Source organism: Carcharodon carcharias, chromosome 15 (assembly GCF_017639515.1).
Source record: "Carcharodon carcharias isolate sCarCar2 chromosome 15, sCarCar2.pri, whole genome shotgun sequence".
In the NCBI taxonomy this organism is placed as follows: Eukaryota; Metazoa; Chordata; class Chondrichthyes; order Lamniformes; family Lamnidae; genus Carcharodon; species Carcharodon carcharias.
This window is the reverse complement of record NC_054481.1, coordinates 8,409,247-8,427,246: the sequence shown is the minus strand read 5'-3', so window position 1 is coordinate 8,427,246 and position 18,000 is coordinate 8,409,247. Positions and strand designations below refer to the sequence as shown.

At 45.8% G+C, this 18,000-nt stretch overlaps 1 protein-coding gene across 1 annotated transcript in view; it reads right to left on the bottom strand.

The window, feature by feature from the left end:
* Nucleotides 1-202: 202 nt before the first annotated feature.
* shisa9a (shisa family member 9a) overlaps nt 203-18,000 on the bottom strand; it is a 325,209-nt gene continuing 307,411 nt past the window's right edge. The window contains exon 4 of the mRNA XM_041207299.1: nt 203-576. Coding sequence (XP_041063233.1) covers nt 203-576 — 374 coding nt within the window. The remainder of the gene's footprint in view (nt 577-18,000) is intronic.

Here is an 18,000-nt window from a genome sequence, read left to right as displayed (position 1 = left end):
TTTTTTGAAACATGAACACAAAGTCCATCGTTATTAAACCTTCGGTGTGTATTGCTCATTTTTTCAGACTTTAGTTCCATAGCCGAAATTGCTTTGGCCAACAACGCGAGTCCATTCCAAAATGGTTCAGTTCTGCAGTCAGGTACTTCTTGGAATGACAGCCTCCTCTTTCCTCTTTTAAAAAAAAAACCGACGAACACCATCACACTGTCACTTCTGTTTTGCTGTTGGTTACAAAGTACGGCTGCTGTGCCAAGTAATGCTGTGGCTGGGGGCTGGCTTTCTCAGCCAGGGGGCCCACGGTGCAGGGCCTCCTGTTGGCGTAGGCTTGCCGCCGGATGGTCGTGTCGTTTGTGTCCCAGGTTTTGTAGTCTGCATCGAAGACCAGTGGATGTGTGTGCATCTTGGTCATTTTGTTCCTCTGCCCAGTGAGCTTGGGGTTGTAGGTGTCCGAGCCATGAGCAGGATCCTCGTGGTCCATCGGCATCTGCACCGGCTGCAGCGGTAGGGTCCCTTTCGCTGCCAGTTCGGCAAAATGCTGGCGCTTGGCAAAGAAGTCATCGTTTGCCTTTTCAGCTAAGAAACATTGGGAAAAAAAGGAGAGATAAGAATTGGTCACGTATTCTAAGCGATTACATTTGAGTTGGCTGATCATTACAATTCCGAAGCAGAATATAATTTCAATCCATCTTACGGGCAACAATTTCCATTTATATAGCACCTGTAGCAATGTTTCAAGGTGCTTCACAGGTGAAACAAAATTTGACACCAAGCCACATAAACAGATGTTCGTGGAAATGACCAAAGTCTTGGTCAAAGGGGTGGGTTTTAAGGAGAGACTTCAGTGAGGAGAGACAGGTAGAGAGTTGGAGGAGCTGGTTTTAACACGGTGTAAGTGAATGGATTTTGAGTGGGTTAACGATCAGGTCTCCAAAGTTGGAGAGGTTTAGGGAGGGAATTCCAGAGCTCAGAGTTTAAACTTCTGGAGGCTTGGTTGCCAGTGCTGGAGCAGTGAAAGTCAGGGAGGTGCAGGAGGCCTGGGTTGGAAGAGCACAGAATCTTGGGGAATTGTCGTGTTGGAGGAGCTTACAGAGATAGGGAGGGGTAAGGCCATGGATGGACTGGAAACCAAGAATTTTGAAATCAAGGAACCAATGTAGGCCAATGGGAACAGGGCTGATGGGTTGGTGGGACTTGATGCCAGTTAGGTTCAGAGTTTTGGATGAGCTCAACTGGACAGAGGGTGGTGGACCAGCCAGGAGCACAATAAAGCAGTCGATTCAAACAAGTAACACTGACAATCAGCTCTAATATATCATAAAGGCCTGTATGGGATCTAGTGGCATAGTGGTTATTCTTTCCTTACTTTGGTTCTGTATGAATAAGTTTGACTATAAAATCCACTATTGATGCTTTCTACAGGATGCCTGGGAGAGGCAGTGGCATGGCCACTGGACTAGTATTCCAGAGACCCCGGGTGATGCTCTGGGGACCTGGGTTCAAATCCCATCACAGCAGATGGTGGAATTAGAATTCAATAAAAATCTGGAATTAGAAGCTGGGAAGGAAATCTGCCATCCTTACCTGGTCTGGCCTACATAGGACTGATTCTTAAATGCCCCCTGAACAAGGGCAATTAGGGATGGGCCTAGACAGTGGCATCCACATCAAATCCCAGGTCCCCAGAGCATCACCCGGGGTCTCTGGAATACTAGTCCAGTGACCATGCCACTGCCTCTCCCAGGCATCCTGTAGAAAGCATCAATAGTGGATTTTATAGTCAAACTTATTCATACAGAACCAAAGTAAGGAAAGAATAACTGGGAACTCAATGAACAAAACCAGGGAGAAGAATTTAAATGTGACAGGTGGTACGAAACTAAGTAACATTTGCAACAGGCTATTCAAAACTTATAGAACTAAATAATGGTGTTGACAGTCCTTTGTTGGTAAAGGAATTTTTTGACCTTAAACATGTTGAGTCTTCAAAGACACATCTGGCAGAAGTGTTGCTAGGCAGCTGCTCTGCCTATTTCCTCCTACACACAATTAGAAGGCAGTTAGCACTGCTCCAGGCAGCAAGTTTCACTAGTTACTGTTTTCCCTGCACTGAGGAGTTTTTTTTTTCTTACCAAGAGGATTGGGAGTGTGTTTAAATATTCCTCTCGGTATTTGGGATTTCTTCAGCTATGTCACTTCATTGTAAAATACACTCATTGTTAGCTTCATTACAGAACAGCTGCCCAAGTCAGTCAAAAGCATTGCAGTGCAGTTTGAAACCAATTTGAAGCTTGGGGACGTTCTATTTATTGATCGATTCTGTTTGTCCAGGTGATGGATGACTGTACTCTGGAATGCAACTATATTTCACCTTTTATCCCTAGTGACAGCATCAATACTCCAAGCTAAATGTGGGCTGGAGTCAAAACAGAACTCGGCAACATCACCATGGTAATATTTCACAAACTCGCTTTTACAAAGAGCTTGCCTTGTCTCATTCCCATGACACTGGCGTCAACTTTTGTATGTTCAGGGAATCTTACTGAATTAGTTCCTGATACCTCAGACCGTGGGGATTTGCACTATGATGCCTGGTTGGCTGGACAGACAAACTGGATGTCACTATTCACCTCTTGTAGGGCCTTACCCTCAGTGAGACTGTGCACCTGTAAAAACCTTCTACCCATTCTATATCAGAAGCCTCAGGGGGTCACGGAATAAATGCTATTCCACCATTCTGCTGCTGCGCCCACTTTACTGGTTCGAGAAACAGTGTTCTCTGGATGTTCTCACCGTCTTTCACACTTATGCTGTTGTTACGCCCTAACTGTGCCAATCAGATAGAAGGCTCGGGAAGGAAATACAGTGAATAGAATATTGTGTTTCAGGTTTATTTCAATGTGTTGTTGTTCTCTGAAGCTGGGGTTATTTATTCCCTGCATGAAGCTTTGTCCATTCATCACATGGAAAACCATTAGGGAGAGGTGGTGGTGTCATTGGACTAATGGTCCAGAGGCCCAGGCATTGTTCTGGGGACATAGGTTCAAATCCCACTCACGGCAGCTGGTGGAATTTAAATTCAATTAATAAAATCTGGAATTGAAAGCTAGTAACAGTGAGCATGAAACTATCATCAATTGTCATAAAAACTCATCTGGTTCACTAATGGCCCTTTAGGGAAGGAGATCTGCTGTCCTTTAGTTGATCTGACCTACATGTGACTCCTGACCCACAGCAATGCGGTGGACTCTTAACTGCCCTCTGAAATGGCTGGGCAAAGCCACTCAGTTCGAGGGCAATTGCAACAAATGCTGGCCTCGCCAGTGATGCCCACATCCCACAAACAAATAAATTTTTTAAAAAACCAACAGAGCGGTAGAGATTCAGGAGTCAGAGACCAAAACAAACAGCACTCACCGCTCATTATGCTTACAGCTGCCCATGGATTTGAACAGCAATTTAGGTATGGTGTGGTGAGCTTCACAGAAAATCTAGGGTCTGTGGAAACATTGAATATTGAAGAATAGTTGCTGACAGCCACTCTGTTATTCTTACCTCAAAATCTGGGCCACTGCACATGTGTTACTGTTTTTTTTAAATTAAACTCCTTATGCTCAAAAATCAAGGAAACAAGTCACCATTTAGCTGAACTTTACAGCTCAGGATGCTCAATTACTCAGCTTCATTATAGATTACAGGTGCTGTTGCATTACTTGGCTTCTGTCCTAGATCACCATACATTCAACAAAGACTTAACAGAGCACCCTCCATTACGAAAGTACACTGGCTGTTACAAAGCTCTGGCCTGGAATTTTTCTCCTGTGCCCAGAAACTTCCTTAAAATGCTTGAGTTCCAATTGGAACATTCGATGTGGTTGTAAAACTGACATTTCTTTAATCAAGTCAGCTGCAATGTTTCACAGTGACCATCGCCCGTAATCCACTCCAATATTTATAATCGTCAACCCAACTCCCTAGGTAACACTGGGGAGCAATCTTACCTGAGAGAGAGAAAGTCATTGGTTGGAAGCCCCATGTCAGGGCCTGTGTGCTTAATCTAGTTCCGGGTGGTCCCGTAGCGCTGAGAGAGTGCCGTAATGCAAGGTATGCTGTTGTTTCGGTAAAGTGTGCTCTTCAAGATAGAGCAGTGGGCCTGTCTGGTAACCTGGTCAGGATTCCTCTCTCAGTGAACACCACAAAATTGCCTGGTTAACAACTCATTTTCTGCTTGTCTTAATGGGGTCTGCCACATATTTACCAGCTTGGAAAATGCTAACTAATTTGGCTATGAAGCGCTTGAAGAGCTCCTCAGGACATGACAAGGCACCGTATACCTTGCAGCTTATCCCACTTGAAGGGCCTCAGTTAGGGTTGCCAACCCTCCAGTATTGGCCTGGAGTTTCCAGGAGTTGAAGGTGAAGTTCCAGGACACGGCTGTGTGAAATCCTGGAGAAAAAGCATCGGCACATTAAAAAAAGATTGGAGTTTTCTTTTGTCATTTTCTTTGGGGCTTTTTTCTTTACCAGATATAAGAATATTGGAACTGGGAGAAAAAGGCCGCTTAGCTAACACTCAAGCATCGTCCAATCGGGTAATGAGTCTTTTTGCTTTCCAGTTAGCGTAGGAAGGCCGTACGTCACAGGGAAGGACGTGTTGGCCGACTAATGGCTGGGGTGTGGGGGCAAGTCATGTGATTAAACCTCCAGAAATATATCTAACCACAGTTGACAACCCTGGCCTCAGCTGTCTGAAGAATGCATGTTGTAACTAAGTGAAGCCATGAGCTTTTGTGTGGTTCTCCAGTGGTAAAAGTCTAATGTCCTCACAGGCACTGAGACTGAGTCAAATCTAATGATCTGGCTTCTTGTTGAATTGAATGTTTGGGACGAGTTACCCAGAAGGCATGCTCTGATACCACATGGCAAGTGAATCTCATTGACCACAGTTCTACAGTCCAAAACCTGTACCCATAGGCGATGACATAATGAGAGAAGTGGTCATTAAGTAAGCATCTGTTCAGATGGTCTATAATTAGTACTGCATGAAAAATGAAAGCTTCAGTCCAATATTAAGGGAATCGCTGACACGCATTTACCATATTTGCTTCCAAGTTTTGCTTGTTGAGTATTGATCTGTATCTTTTTCTCAGAGAAATTAACAATGAGAAAGGGCACCTTGCAGCCTTATCGATCCTCATACTGTGAAACCCCTCTTACAGCTCGTATGTCCGGAATATGTATGTAACAACATTCAAAATTGCATATTGGGGAAGCAGTTTAAATTAGCACTGAGCCTACCGGCCGTCGCCTGAAGTTGGTCCCAGTGCCATTGTTATTGATAAGTTTCACTGTGATGTGGAGCACAGCTTCTGAAGTTCAGAAGTTCTGGGTCGGAGAGGGTTTCGGGATAATCTGCCTGGCTGGTTAATGCTGACATTATGCAAAGCTAAGTCCAGAATACTGAAAGTAACATTGGTATTCGGAAACACCCTGTTATTCCCATTAAGGTATTTTATTTTCCCCTTTCCTTTAAGGTTTCCTGATATTCAAACTATTACCCAGTCAAGAGGGTGGGGTCAGGGGGAGGCAATGGTGTAGTGGTATTACCCAGGGTAATACTCTGGGGACCCGGGTTCAAATCCCACCATGGCAGATGGTGGAGTTTGAATTCAATAAAAATCTGGAATTAGAAGTCAAATGATAACCATGAAACCATTGTTGATTGTTAAACCATCCCCACCACCCCACAATCTGGTTCACCAATGCCCTTTTGGGAAGGAAATTTACCAGTGGTCTGGCCTACAGATGTGACTCCAGACCCAAAGCAATGTGGTTGACTCTGAAATGGCCTAGCAAGCCACTCAGTTGCATCAAACTGTTACAAAGTCAATAAAAAGGAATGAAACTGGACAGACCACCTGGCATTGACCTAGGCACCTTCACTGTCGCTGGGTCAAAATCCTGGAGCTCCCTCCCTAACAGCACTGTGGGTGTACCTACACCACATGGACTGCAGCGGTTCAAGAAGGCAGCTCACCACCACCTTCTCAAGGGCAACTAGGGATGGGCAATAAATTCTGGCCCAGCCAGCGAAGCCCACATCCTGTGTACAAATAAAAAAAGACACCTTTGTCAGTATTAATGCTGGCCTGACTGTCGGGCAGAAAGCAGCCACAGGCTGTCTGACTCTGGACAACTCGGCCATGGGACATGTCACATGGACAAATCACAGTTAAGGACCAATCGAGGAAGAACCAGCGTGTTTTCAAGTTGCATTTTGTGAACCAATGCGTTCGATGTTACCAGGACACCAACTGCTTCCCAATTAAACTAACAACACACCTACAGGTCTGCTCAAACTGTCCCCCTTCACCACTAACATTATAGAAAGAAAGAACTTGCATTTATATAGGCCCTTCGCCACCTCAGCATGCAGCGAGGCACTTTACAACAACAACCCACATTTACACAGCGCCCCTGATGTAGCAAAACATCCCAAGGTTTTAATGCCAATGATGTGGTTTGAAGCGTAGTCACTTTCGTAATGTAGTAAACATGGCAGCCAATTTTCACACAGCAAGATCCCATGAACTGCAATGTGATAATGGTCATATACTCTGTTTTGCTGGTGCTGGTTACGGGATAAATATTGGCCAGCATACCGGGGCAGGAGGTGGAGGGGTCTCCCCGCCCTTGATCAAAATAGTGCTGTGGGATCTTTAACGTCCATCTGGTTTAACATCTCATCTGAAAGACGGCGCCTACAACAGTGTGGCAGTCCCTCCAATACTGCACCAGAATGTCATCAATTCAAATATCCTCCCTTGCAACAGTCTCCTCGAAACTGTAGAGATTCACCAGTAGCACATGCACTGCTTGTCACTAGGGCTTCTTACAGGTGCATCACTTGCACTTTTATCTCTTACTCATCTACCAGGACGTACTTCAAACACCTTCTTCTTCTCTACTTATCCAGCAAGGACAGTAACAGGCGAATCAGTTAACGCTTCCCCATTTCCATCAAATACCAAGTGAAGCCAATCGGCTGACGATAGATTCTTCCATCACACTGGGGTTTTTCACTGCCTCCCGGGGATTGGCGTGGGTTTGGCTCCTGGGGCCTATAACTAAGCAAATTACTATCATTTTTCCAAGACTTCACCTTGGAAGCATAGCTATGGCGGTGAGGAGATTTGCCACTAAGAAGTGGCGCTTCTTTTAGAAATTAGAGATGCAGTTTTCTCCCCCCCACCCTCCAACATGTATTTGATAAGACCATTGTTGGGATTTTATCCGAGAGTAATGCTTTAATTTTAAAAGCACAGCCTTTCTACAAACCACATCAAAGAATCCTTAGAGAATTTAGTCAGATTTGTAAGTCTGCCAAAAGAAACACTCTGAAATGGTGGCAGTTTGTGAGGCACTTGTGAGGGAAATGAAACTTCCAGCAAATTGTGTCCAAATAATAAGATGCATTGCATGTTATTTAAAAAGTATTCCTTCATAAATGTGACAGTTAAAATACAACAGATGAGACTACAACGAATTATTAAAATAAAACCAGCCTTTCCAGCAATCAAATGTTGTGGTAGAGTAATTTCAGGCTGGATCTTTGACATTGTTAGTCTTAGGCAAGCACTCAGTGTTTCAATTATCTGAGAAACAATCCATGCGTACTTCTGAAAATTCCTAAGAAGGTCAGTCAAGAATGACAGCACCTGAATCCTCCCAACACACAGAGGGGGAACGTTTCAGTTTTGAAATGTAATCATTGCTAAGTGTCCTGCCAGGCGTGCCAGAGTCATGTGACCTCCGCCATGCGGGAATGTCTGGGGGCAGCCGAAGAGTCCGATGAAGCACTGCACACCATACAACAGCTTGGTCCCATCAAGTCTATCGGTGAGAAGGCTGTTAGAGTGATGACGGCCGAAGGAGAGCATCAAGTGAACAAGAAGTGTCAGATGGACACCGATGCATCCTGCAACATCATGACCTTCACTGATCTGTCTCAACATGGTGGATCCAAAACTGAAGCATTCGAAAGTGAGGTTGAGGCAATATGGCGGCACGACACTCATACCGAGAGGAGTAATTTAGTCGGAGAGCCCAATGCAATGGCAGGAAGGAAGATCTCGAGTTCAGATCATACATGGGACGCAACAGCCACTCTTCTCTGCTGCAGCAAGTCTAAAGCTTAGACCAGTAGCCCTGAACGTGCCAACAGAGACTCACAACGTGTCGCAGCACAGAAAACCATTGACTGACGAACAGATCCTAGAGACGTACAAAGATGTGTTTACAGGGTTGGGGTGTCTACCTGGAGAATATCAGCTCAAAGTAGATGAGTGTGTAAGATGAATTCAGCATCTGCCGAGAAAAGTTCCAGCTGCCCTCAAATCCAGCCTAAGAGACAAGGTAGAAGAGCTGGAAAAGGGGGGAGTAATCGGGAAAGTGCAGAAAGATTAGCAGAATGGTAACGGTGAAACAACCTGGAAAGCAGCGAGTATGCTCAGACTCAAAGGATCTAAATAAAGCGCTGAAGAGACTCACTGCCCCATGCCAGCCGTCGAAGGAATTTTGCCACAACTTTCCAAGGCAAAGATCTTTACTACCCTAGATATGAAGGCTAGTTACTGGCGAGTGAAGCTGCATGAGAGCAGCAGCTTCCTCACTACATTCCACACCCTGTTTGGGAGGGACGGATGGTTGCACATGTCATTTGGCATCTCCACAGTCCCAGAATAATATCAACACAAACAGCATGAGATAGTCAGTGATCTTCCTGGGGTGAAAGCCAGGGTGGATGATCTACTAGTCTATGGATGTGGGGGCATAATGGAAGAAGCCACAGCGGGACCACAACCAGAATTTAATCTGGAGAGAGCTCACCCGATGCACCTGAAGCTGAGCAAGAAAAAATGACAATTGAAGATGACTGAAGTCAAGTACATGGGTCATATACTGACAGCAAAAAGTCTTTGTCCCAATCCCGACAAGGCGAGAGCTGTGGCAGCGACCAACACATGCGAAAGCAGTGCAATGATTTGTTGGATTTGTGAGCTATTTAGCAAATTATTTACCCAATTTGTCGCTGCAGTGTGAACCACTATGAAAGCTCACTGCCAAAGAGGTGCAGTGGTTAATTGGAGCACAAAACCAGAAACAGCGTTCACTAAAATCAAACCAACTAATGATGACAATGCCAGTGCTGAAGTACTGGGACGTCAATGATGAAGCCACCTTGCAGTGTGACGCCAGCGAGACAGATCTTGGAGCAACCCTAATGTAGCAAGGACAACTGGTTGCATTTACATCCAAGGCACGAATGCAAATGGAATGATGCTATGCTCAGATCGAGAAAGAGTGTCCGGCTATTGTTTTGTCTCATGAGTGTTTTCATCAATACCTGCTTGGGACAGAGAAAGTCACAGTGGGGTCTGACTGCAAGCCCTTCAACCACTTTTCTCAAACCGTTACTATCTGCTCCAAAGTTTCTGCAAAGAGTGTTACTTTGGTTACAGAGATATCATCTGGATGTGACTTACTAAGCAAGGGACACAGATGTACATCGCTGACATGCTCTCCAGAGTAGCGCTCCCCATGAAGAAAGTTGATCATGTGAAATCTTTCAGGTTCAACGTGAAGCAGTAGCTTGACATGCTCTGGAAGTCATCAATACAGCAGAGACATTGCATCTGACAGACAAGTGCCTTGTTCAAATCAAGCAAACTACCCAGCACGATGCAACTCTCCAAGCGTTACAAGAAGTATTGATGAAAGGGTGGCCTGAAAGCTTCAAGGTCACACCTGTGGCCACAAGAGCACATTGAGCTTAATGAGTTGAACTGACAGCCTGAGCCGGATTCTTGTACAAAGGAAATTAGAGTCATCATCCCTAAGGAGATGAGAGGAGAGAGGCTGAAGCATATCCATGCAAGCCATCAAGGAATTAAATCAAGCCTAAGAAAGGCAAGAGAAGTGCTCTACTGGCCAAACATGAGCAATAAAATTGAAGACCACATCGGCCAGTGCAGTGCACTGAGCACCAAGCTAAACAAGCTGGAGAACCATTGATGATGCAATGCCATTCCAGGCAGACCATGGATGAAGCTGGGAGTGGATCTCTTCACTGTGGTAGGCACTGATTATCTTGTCACTTCAATGACGACCGCAGAGACAATTTAATGCTTCAAAGCACACTTCAGCCGTTACAGCATTCCAGACATTGTTATGAATGTCAATGGCCCTCAGTTCACAAGTGACGAATTCTGCCACTTCACAAAGGATTGGGAAATTCAACACGACACATCGTCTCAAATGGAAAGACTGAAGCAGCAGAGAAAATCGCCAAAGGAATCATCAGGAAATTGCACAAATCTAGCACAGACGTACACAAGGCAATCCTCGAGTGGAGAAACACACCGACCAGTGGCATGGAAAGTAGTCCAGTCTCGCTGCACACAAACTGCTCTTCCAATAGCCAAAAAGCTACTGAAGCCAGGAGTAGTAACAGGCATTGGGTGAAAAAGTCAAGGTGAAACGGCAGAAAGCCAAATCTCACTTTGACAAAGCTGCCAAACCATTGCCGGGGCTGAGCATTGGAAAGCCAATCAGGGTACAAAGCTTCAATGCTCTCAAAAGAATTCAGCCCACGTGACAGCTTGGGACACGCGTAGAGAGGTTGTTACCTTGACCATACGCGGTGGATGTGAACAACCGCATTTGCAGGCATGCACGCACAACCAGAGAAGCTGTTCCTTCACTGCAGGCGGCCGATCAGGAAGATGGGATCTCACCAGTTGCACAGAATACAGAACAGCCATTGCTGCTGGAGGTCCACCAGTCCCCAGTAGCGGAAATGGAACAACAACAGCTACAAGGCAACAAGTGCCACAGAAACGACACTCCCCAGAGAAGGAACGTCATCCAGATGAACAGCCAATGACAACGCACACACGTACTATTAAGAGACCTCCACAATTTAATGATTTTGCGTGCAATGCATGTGCAGAGACTGACAGGAATAACAAACAGTTTGTTAATGCTTGAGAACTGTTGTGGTGTAGTGGGTAACTTGGGTAATTCTCAGTTACACATGATAGGGCATGCAAATTTGTCTGTTGTTCGTTATGGAAAGGGGGATGTTTGGGTTTGAAATGCAATCATTACTAAATATCCTACCTGCCTTGCCACATTCATGTGACCTCTATCATGTGGGAATGTCTGGGGGCAGCCATAATACATTCAGTTCAACACAGACACTACACTAGACACACTGCAGTCCGTGAACCCATAACAGGGAATGCTATGGGTCACTAGTTAATGAACTTGCCCCACCATTAACCAAGACATTAAGACCTTCCATTGCCAAGGGGTGGGGGTGGGGGGTGTGTTATGGAAGGTTTGCTGCCAAAACAAAATGGAGTGGGAGATGCTGACAGTTTATTTTCCTTACTCATCATCAGCCTCATGGAAATCCAGTGGATCCCAGAGGGTTGTGGATGCTCCATCCTTGAATGCATTTAAGGCTGAGATGGATGGATTTTTGGTCCCTCAGGGAATGAAGGGATCTGGGGAGTGAGCTGAGGCAGAAGATCAGCTATGATCACACTAAACGACAGAGCAGGCTTGATGGGCCATATGGTTCACTCCGGTTCCTATTTCTTACATTTCCTGTACGTGTGATTGAAGAAAAGCATTTGCAGCAAATAAATGTGAATCTCGTCTCTCATTGAGGTCAAGAGACCAGCAAGTGAGCAGGGCTGAATATTTTGCTAAAAGCGTTACGTTTGAAACAGAGACGATTAGAATTGTGTTTCTAATGCTCCTACAACAACATGCAAAATAGTTACCAGGGATGTTTACATGTGCACTCCAACCATCTTTCCATGTACAGATAAGCAATATTTCCATTTCATCTTCCCAGTGCATAGCAGTATAGCCTATATTACTGCATTCAGACACAGAAGACCATTACTGATGATCAGCTCCAGCTATTATTTTTCTTATTACAATTGGGGAAGAAAACTAAGCCTGACAATTAATTCCTGACAATTCTCCACATTTAAGGATAAAAGGTAGTGATTGCTGGCAGACAATTGCATCAAGGGGTATCACAGAGGCACAGTTTAAAAATAAGGTGTCTCCCATTTAAGACGGAGAAGAGGAGGAATTTAATCTCTCAGAGGATCTTTAGCATTTAGGATTCTCTTCCCCAGAGAGCAGTGGTGGTTGGGTTATTGAATATATTCAAGGCTGAGTGAGACAGACTTTTGATAGACAAGGGAGTCAAGGGTTATAGGGGACAGACAGGAAAGTGGAGTTAAGGCCCCAAACAGATCAGCCATGATTTTATCTTATGATAGTGCAGGCTCGAGGGGCCGAATAGCCCACTCCTGCTCCTAATTGGTATGTTCTCATCTTATGATACAGTGAACCATAGACCTCTCCTCTGCAAGATCCTAGGGATGACAAAAGATATTCACTTAACAGAGCTGTTAGAAAGCATGCTTCAGAATCGCTGGTTCTATGTTGAACTAGGTAGGAAGGGCAGCAGGTGGTGTATTCAGAAGAATGGTCTTCCTCAGGGAAGCGTGCTTGCACCGCTGCTGTACAACACCTACATGAATGAACAACCTATAGATGGTGTCACACGCCGTTTTATATATGCTGATGACTTATGTGTCACTGTCCAAAGCACTGATTTTAACACCGTGGAGAAAATGCTTTCTGAGGCCTTGGAGGGACTAACATCCTACTATGAAGAAAACCACCTTCGCGCAAACCCATCAAAGATGCAAGTTTGTGCGTTCCACCTCAGAAACCATGAAGCCAAACGCCAGCTTACAGTAACCTGATGTGGAGCAACACTGATGCATTGCGAGCGCCCTATCTACTTAGGAGTCACCCTTGACAGATGCCTCACCTTCAAGAACCACATCGAAAAGACAAAGGCAAAAGCGAGCGCACGAAACAACATCCTGAATAAGCTCACTAACACAAAATGGGGGGCAAGCTCAAAAACACTGTGAACCAGTGCACTTGCTCTTTGCTGTTCCACTGCCGAATACACCAGCCCTGCATGGGAAAGATCTACTCATGCTAAGAAGATGGATGCCATTCTGAATGCAAGCTGCCGACTTATCACAGGTTGTTTAAAACCAACAAACACCAACAGCCCATATATCCTGGCGGGTATCGCTCCCCCTGATATAAGAACGGTAGCCAGCAAGAAAGAGCGACTCCGTCAAACATCGGATGAGAGGCACCCTCTACATGGTCATACACCTACACCCAGCCGCCTAAAGTCAAGGAAGAGCTTCATGAAACAGTGTTGTTCCATTACAATCAACCCCATCTGAAGCCCGCATTGCCTTGTGGAAAGACCGGCTCGCCAGTCTCGAACAACATCCAGCGATGGAAATTCTACCGGATGAAAGCCTTCCCCCAGGAGCTAATTGCAACTGGGCAACCTGGAAGTGCCTTAACAGACTTAGGACTGGTGTAGGTCGTTCAAAGGTGTCACTCAGCAAATGGGGATATACAACCAGCCTGACAACTTGTAAATGTGGAACTGAGCCACAGACTATGCAACATCTCCTGCAATGCCTATCACTTGATGAACCCTGCACTGTTGGAGATCTTGCCCAATTCAAAAACAATGCGCAAAAATGTGTCCAGTTCTGGCTGGGCCATGTCTAGACTGTCTGTGGACACGATAAGAAGAGGATGAGCCTGCTCATTCTCTCTCCCAGAGTTCATACGTTATTTTCTAACAGGTTCACTGGGTGGAGATTAAAATGCAGGATTCTTCCCTTAGATTCCCCACCCCCCCCCCCCTCCTCAGTTTGGTGCCAATTATGGGGTTTCTGCTCATCACTGAAGCTCAGCTGAGAACTGACTCTGGGGATGTTCCTGGTCCGTGATGACCACTATTACACAGATTGAATCAATGCAGGAACATTTTAGCTTCACTTCAGGATTTTGTGGAGGTGGAGGTGGGGGGAGTGGGGTTGTTGTGACACTACTTTAGTGGGCAGCAGGACCCTGGGCAGCATTTTGCTGGCTGCAACCAAGCTAATTAAGTGGCTGCTGCCCGATTAAAGATGGCGGCTCACACCCAGCTAGCCAATCAGGGGGCTGGCAGCCCAGCAGCACCACTGGGAACTGTGGCCATTGCTGGAGCTGCGCTTGGAGGATGAGGGTGTATTGGGGGCGCCCTCAAACTCAGGTAGCTGGGGTCTGGGAGCACCAGGGCCAGTCAGGTAGGCCCCAGCAATTTACTGTGGTGGCAGGGGGGCGGGGGGCACTGAGGACTGGTGGCACCTTTGCTGTGGGGGTAGCCATTGGCACTGGGGGTGTCCCTCAGTGGGTCAAAGAGCGCCCGAAGAAAAGGCCCATCCCCAAAGTCTGCTGGGAAACCATCAGGATTTACCTGGTGGTCTCATGGAGGTGGGTAGATGCTATTTCAGGGCCTTCATTAATCCCCTGGCAGCTGGTTCGTTTGCCACTTTTCCTGCCAATGGCAAGATGGCATGGCAGCAGGTGGATGGTGGCAGGGAGCGCCCGATGCCTTCCCACCTCACAGCCTGTCCACAATGGGCGCGGAAAATTCTGGCCATTGTTTTTGCTGTGTTTCCATTTTGTAAGGAGGTGACATTTAGTACACGAGGATATCAGAGAGCAGGGAGCAGGAATACAGTGCTTGGACCGTGAAAACTTCCATTATCCCATGACAGAGTCTACCTCACGTGTTAACCTACTTAACCTTTCTGGATAATCAAGTAAAGCCTCTGTAACTTTCCAGTGACTTACCCAAGTGACTATTCTTTACCGGGGAGGATTCCAAACATTCCAAGTAATTCCGTTCCGATGAAGGGTCATACGGACTCAAAACGTTAACTCTGTCTCCCTCTCCACAGATGCTGTCAGACCTGCTGAGGTTTTCCAGCTATTTTTGTTTTTGTTTCGGAGTTCCAGCACCCGCAGTATTTTGCTTTTATTCTAACCAAGTCTCTTCTTGTCCATACCTGATATCCAGAATCAAACATTCCTAATTCCTACAGCAACCAGTATCAGTTCAACCAGCAAAGATCGGGCCCCCAGCAGAGAGTTGTCCTCATCTCTCTGGTCCAACAAAATACTAACAGGTGACTTTAGAATGTTGGATACTCAAGTCTCCAGGTGATAAAGGCATTTATTTTAAATGCTCTACTGCCTGTTTGACGCTTTAGCCTTTACTTTAATTTCAAAGGTGCTCTTTCGAGCTGCCAAATATTTTGTGCAATGAATATTTAAGATTTAGTTGCTTGGTAATACAGAACTTGAGTGCTAATGAAAAAAGAGACATGTTGTCTAAGCTTTTCATCTTACACTCATCAGGACAGACGCAAGAATGCCAAATTTCAAAGGGAGCAACAATTTATACTGCATGAGAAAAGGGTGCTGATTGGTTGGCAAGTCGATTCTGATTGGTCAAGGCATAGCCATGGTGAATGCACCCAGGAACTATTGTCCCCCATGCATTTGTTTCGTTCAAAAAAAGGTGCAATGCCTGGATAGGTTCCTTTTGCCTGCAGAGGGCAGGTGTCAATAAATGTAGCTTCGAGCAAGCATAAGTGAGCCATATTGAGAGCTCAACTGATAACATTTGCATGCTAATTGCTGTAATTTAGGTAGTGCGCTTGCCAGCCGGGATTTTGGGGTTTTTTTTAAATGTCAAGTTACAAAGGACTTCTGGACGCCTGAATGACCGAAATTACACCCATGGGGTTTTTTGGTCACTCCATGTTCATGTTGCATGGATCACCGTAAATCAACAGAATTCCATGGCCAGCACATCAGGTGCCACATGGAGCGGTCCCTATACCTTCTTCCTTCATATGAACACCACAAACAGATCAGTAAGCAGCTGGTGGTTGAGGGAATGTAATCACCGTAACTTCTACTGTGATGGCATTTGGAGACACAAACCGATCATTTGTTCTCCATAACTTCACTCATCAATCCTGTCTCTTATTTCATGCCTGGGCCCTCGAGTGACAGGATAGCCACTCCCGGCCACAGGGATTGGTGCGAGGCCCCAGTTTCTCAGCCTACTGCTTTGGCACAGATTCCCACCCTACTTAATTTGGTCTACCCCTCTACCAAATGCTGGCCAGGCAGGCAAAGTATGTTGAGGTTGTCGCCAGTCTCAATTACACCCACGGCCAGGGACATGTTGCGAGCAAGACTTTATTTCTTCAGACTCCATTTCGAACGGGAGGCAGGTTCATCCCCATAGTGACATGCTGCAATGTATTGGTAGGAGCACTTTGTCTTCCAAATCGCTTGGCTTGTATAGGGGAGAAGAGGGTTGCGTGTTCTGGCTGGGTCACTGAGCACAGGCTTGCAATTATGGAACTCAGCTCGATTTGGGTCATCATGTTACGCATTTCTGAATAGCTCGTGACAAAAATGTCTCTTCCTGATCCTTAACCTCTGCACCGCCTGTCAATCCCTCAGCTCCCAGAGTCACTCGGTTCTGATTGTTGCCGCCCTACTGCTTAATCACCAACAATAAAGTAATTCTTAAACTTCTGCTCAAATCGCTTCTGTGCTGTCACCCTTTCATTCGCAATGTTCTGTACAGGTGCAAAAGGCCGTGGTAAAATTGAAAAGAATAATGGAACCAGCAGCACAGTCAAAGCCACTGGAGGTCACTTTATTCTTTTGTAACTCTGAGATCGTGCCAGTCAAAGGTTAAAGTGAAGCTGCACCAGGAATAAGCCTTCAGCTGATCAATGCTGGGCCACTACCCTCCCTGTCAACACAGTGTGTCCTCACCCTGCTAGTAGTTCTCATTCTTTCACTGCCAGCAATATTGTGTGTTTACAGATGACTTTCCCACAGGTTGCTGGTAAATAACCGCTGAAAGTCCAGCCAAAATTAGATTCATGGAACCACAAAGAGCAAAATCTAATGCCCACCATCCCTGCATGAACTTCATGCTGACCCAGTCGTCATCCAAGTGAATTTACGGGTCCTCCTTCTGGGTCAGGAGGTTGTCGGTTCGAGAGCCACTCCAGAGACCAAATCATCATCCAAGCTGACGCTGCGGGGTGGTGCTAACAGGGTGGGTACTTTTTGGATGAAATGTTAAACTGAGGTCCAGTTTTCTCTCTCAGGTGGATGTAAATGGTCCTATTGCAAGGGAGCAGGGGAATCCCCTTGATATCGTGGTCAATATTTACCCCTCAACCAAACAACAACAACTTACATTTATATAGCGGCTTCCCTTTAACACAATGCAACATCCCAAAGTACTTTACAGGAGCACAGTGAAACAAAGTATGGCACTGAACCACATGAAGAGATCTTACGTCAGATGATAAAATGATTGGCCAAAGAGGTGGTTTTTAAGGAGTGTTCTAAAGAGGTAAGTGAAATAGGGAGGTGGAGAGGGGTAGGGAGGAAATTCCAGAGCTTAGGATCTGCACAACTGAAGGCAGGGTGATTGTAACTGACCAGGAGCCAATACAGTTCAGTAAGCACAGGGATGGTATGTGAATGGGACTTAGTGCAAGTTAGGACCCCAGCAGCAGAGGTCTGGATGACCTCAAGCTTACAGAGGGTAGAACGCTGGGATACTCAAGTCTCCAGATGATAAAGGCATGGTTGAGGGTTTCAGCAGCAGATAAGCTGAGACAGGGGTGAAGTTGGGCAATATGACAGAGGCAGGAATCGGCGGCCTTAGTGATGGCACGAGCATGTGGTCAGAAGTTTATCTCGGGGTCAAATATGACATCAATTAAATAGTTCCTTTGGTCATACACCTCGGTGTTGTTTGTAGGGCCTTACTGTGCACAGATTGGCCGCTGCATTGCCTATGTTACAACAGTAACGACACTTTAAAAGTACGTCATTAGCTGCAAAGCACTTTGGGACATCCTGAGATGGTGTCAGGTGCTATATAAATGTAAGTCTTTACATTCCTTGGGCAGTGACCTGGACAAGCACATTA